Genomic DNA, 1,007 nt, shown 5'->3' on the forward strand with positions numbered 1-1,007 from the left:
TTTTTTTTTTTTTTTTTTTGTTTTTTTTTTTTTTATTTTTCCCGGAATTTTTTGCTCTTCCCGAGATTTTTTTTTCCCGACTTTCCGTCCTCACGTTCCAGACGCAGCCGAGGCTCTCGCAGCTCTCGCGGGAGGCGCCGGGGTTGGGGTGACAATCAAAACGTTCCTTCTCGCTCGTCGTCATCGACCAGCGAAGGGCGAAGGACTCGCCCAGCGGCAGCCGCAGCCCCTGCACCTCCGCAACCTGTAGATTAATTTACAACTCGTTAGAAATTTTATTTGGATTTTTTTTAATTATTTTAATTATTTTTAATTATTTTTATTATTTTTATTATTTTTTCTTGTTGGTGTTAATATTAAATTTAAAATTTTGAAATTTTAAAATTTTAAAATTTTAAAATTGTAAAATTGTAAAATTGTAAAATTGTAAAATTGTAAAATTGTAAAATTTTAAAATTTTACAATTTTAAAATTTTTAACTTTTAAAAGGTAAAATTGTAAATATAAAATTGTAAATATTAAATATCTAATATGTAAATATAAATATTGAAATTTTAGATATAAATTTAAAGAGAAATATAACTATTTTTACAATGTATAAATATAAATATACATATAAATTTAAATATACATATGAACATAAAAATAAATGCAAATATGACATTAAATAAAAAATATGAAATTAAATGTAGACTTAAATATAAAGATAAATATAAATGTAAATATAAATGTAAATATAAAATTAAATACAAATAAATATGAAATCATTGTAGACTTAAATATAAATATAAATGTAAATGTAAATATGAAATTAAATATAAATATAAATATAAATATAAATATAAATATAAATATAAATATAAATATAAATATAAATATAAATATAAATTCATTTCAAATTTCCCAATCCTAATTTTAAATTGAAATTTTAATTTAATTTTAAATTTTAAATTAAAATTAATTAATTTTAAATAAAATTAATTAAATGAAAATAAATTAGTAGTTGT

At 19.9% G+C, this 1,007-nt stretch overlaps 1 protein-coding gene across 1 annotated transcript in view; it reads right to left on the reverse strand.

Moving 5' to 3' along the window:
* The window catches only part of LOC114071921 (maltase-glucoamylase, intestinal-like), a gene marked incomplete at both ends in the record, with an annotated part of 43,539 nt that overhangs the window by 39,060 nt on the left and 3,472 nt on the right, over positions 1-1,007 (reverse strand). The window contains 1 exon segment of the mRNA XM_027909804.1: positions 95-244. Within this exon segment, the coding sequence (XP_027765605.1) occupies positions 95-244 (150 nt within the window).

The sequence above is a fragment of the Empidonax traillii genome, unplaced genomic scaffold (genome assembly GCF_003031625.1).
Source record: "Empidonax traillii isolate 1590-97213 ecotype Southwest subspecies unplaced genomic scaffold, ASM303162v1 scaffold2431:size48349, whole genome shotgun sequence".
Taxonomy (NCBI): domain Eukaryota; kingdom Metazoa; phylum Chordata; class Aves; order Passeriformes; family Tyrannidae; genus Empidonax; species Empidonax traillii.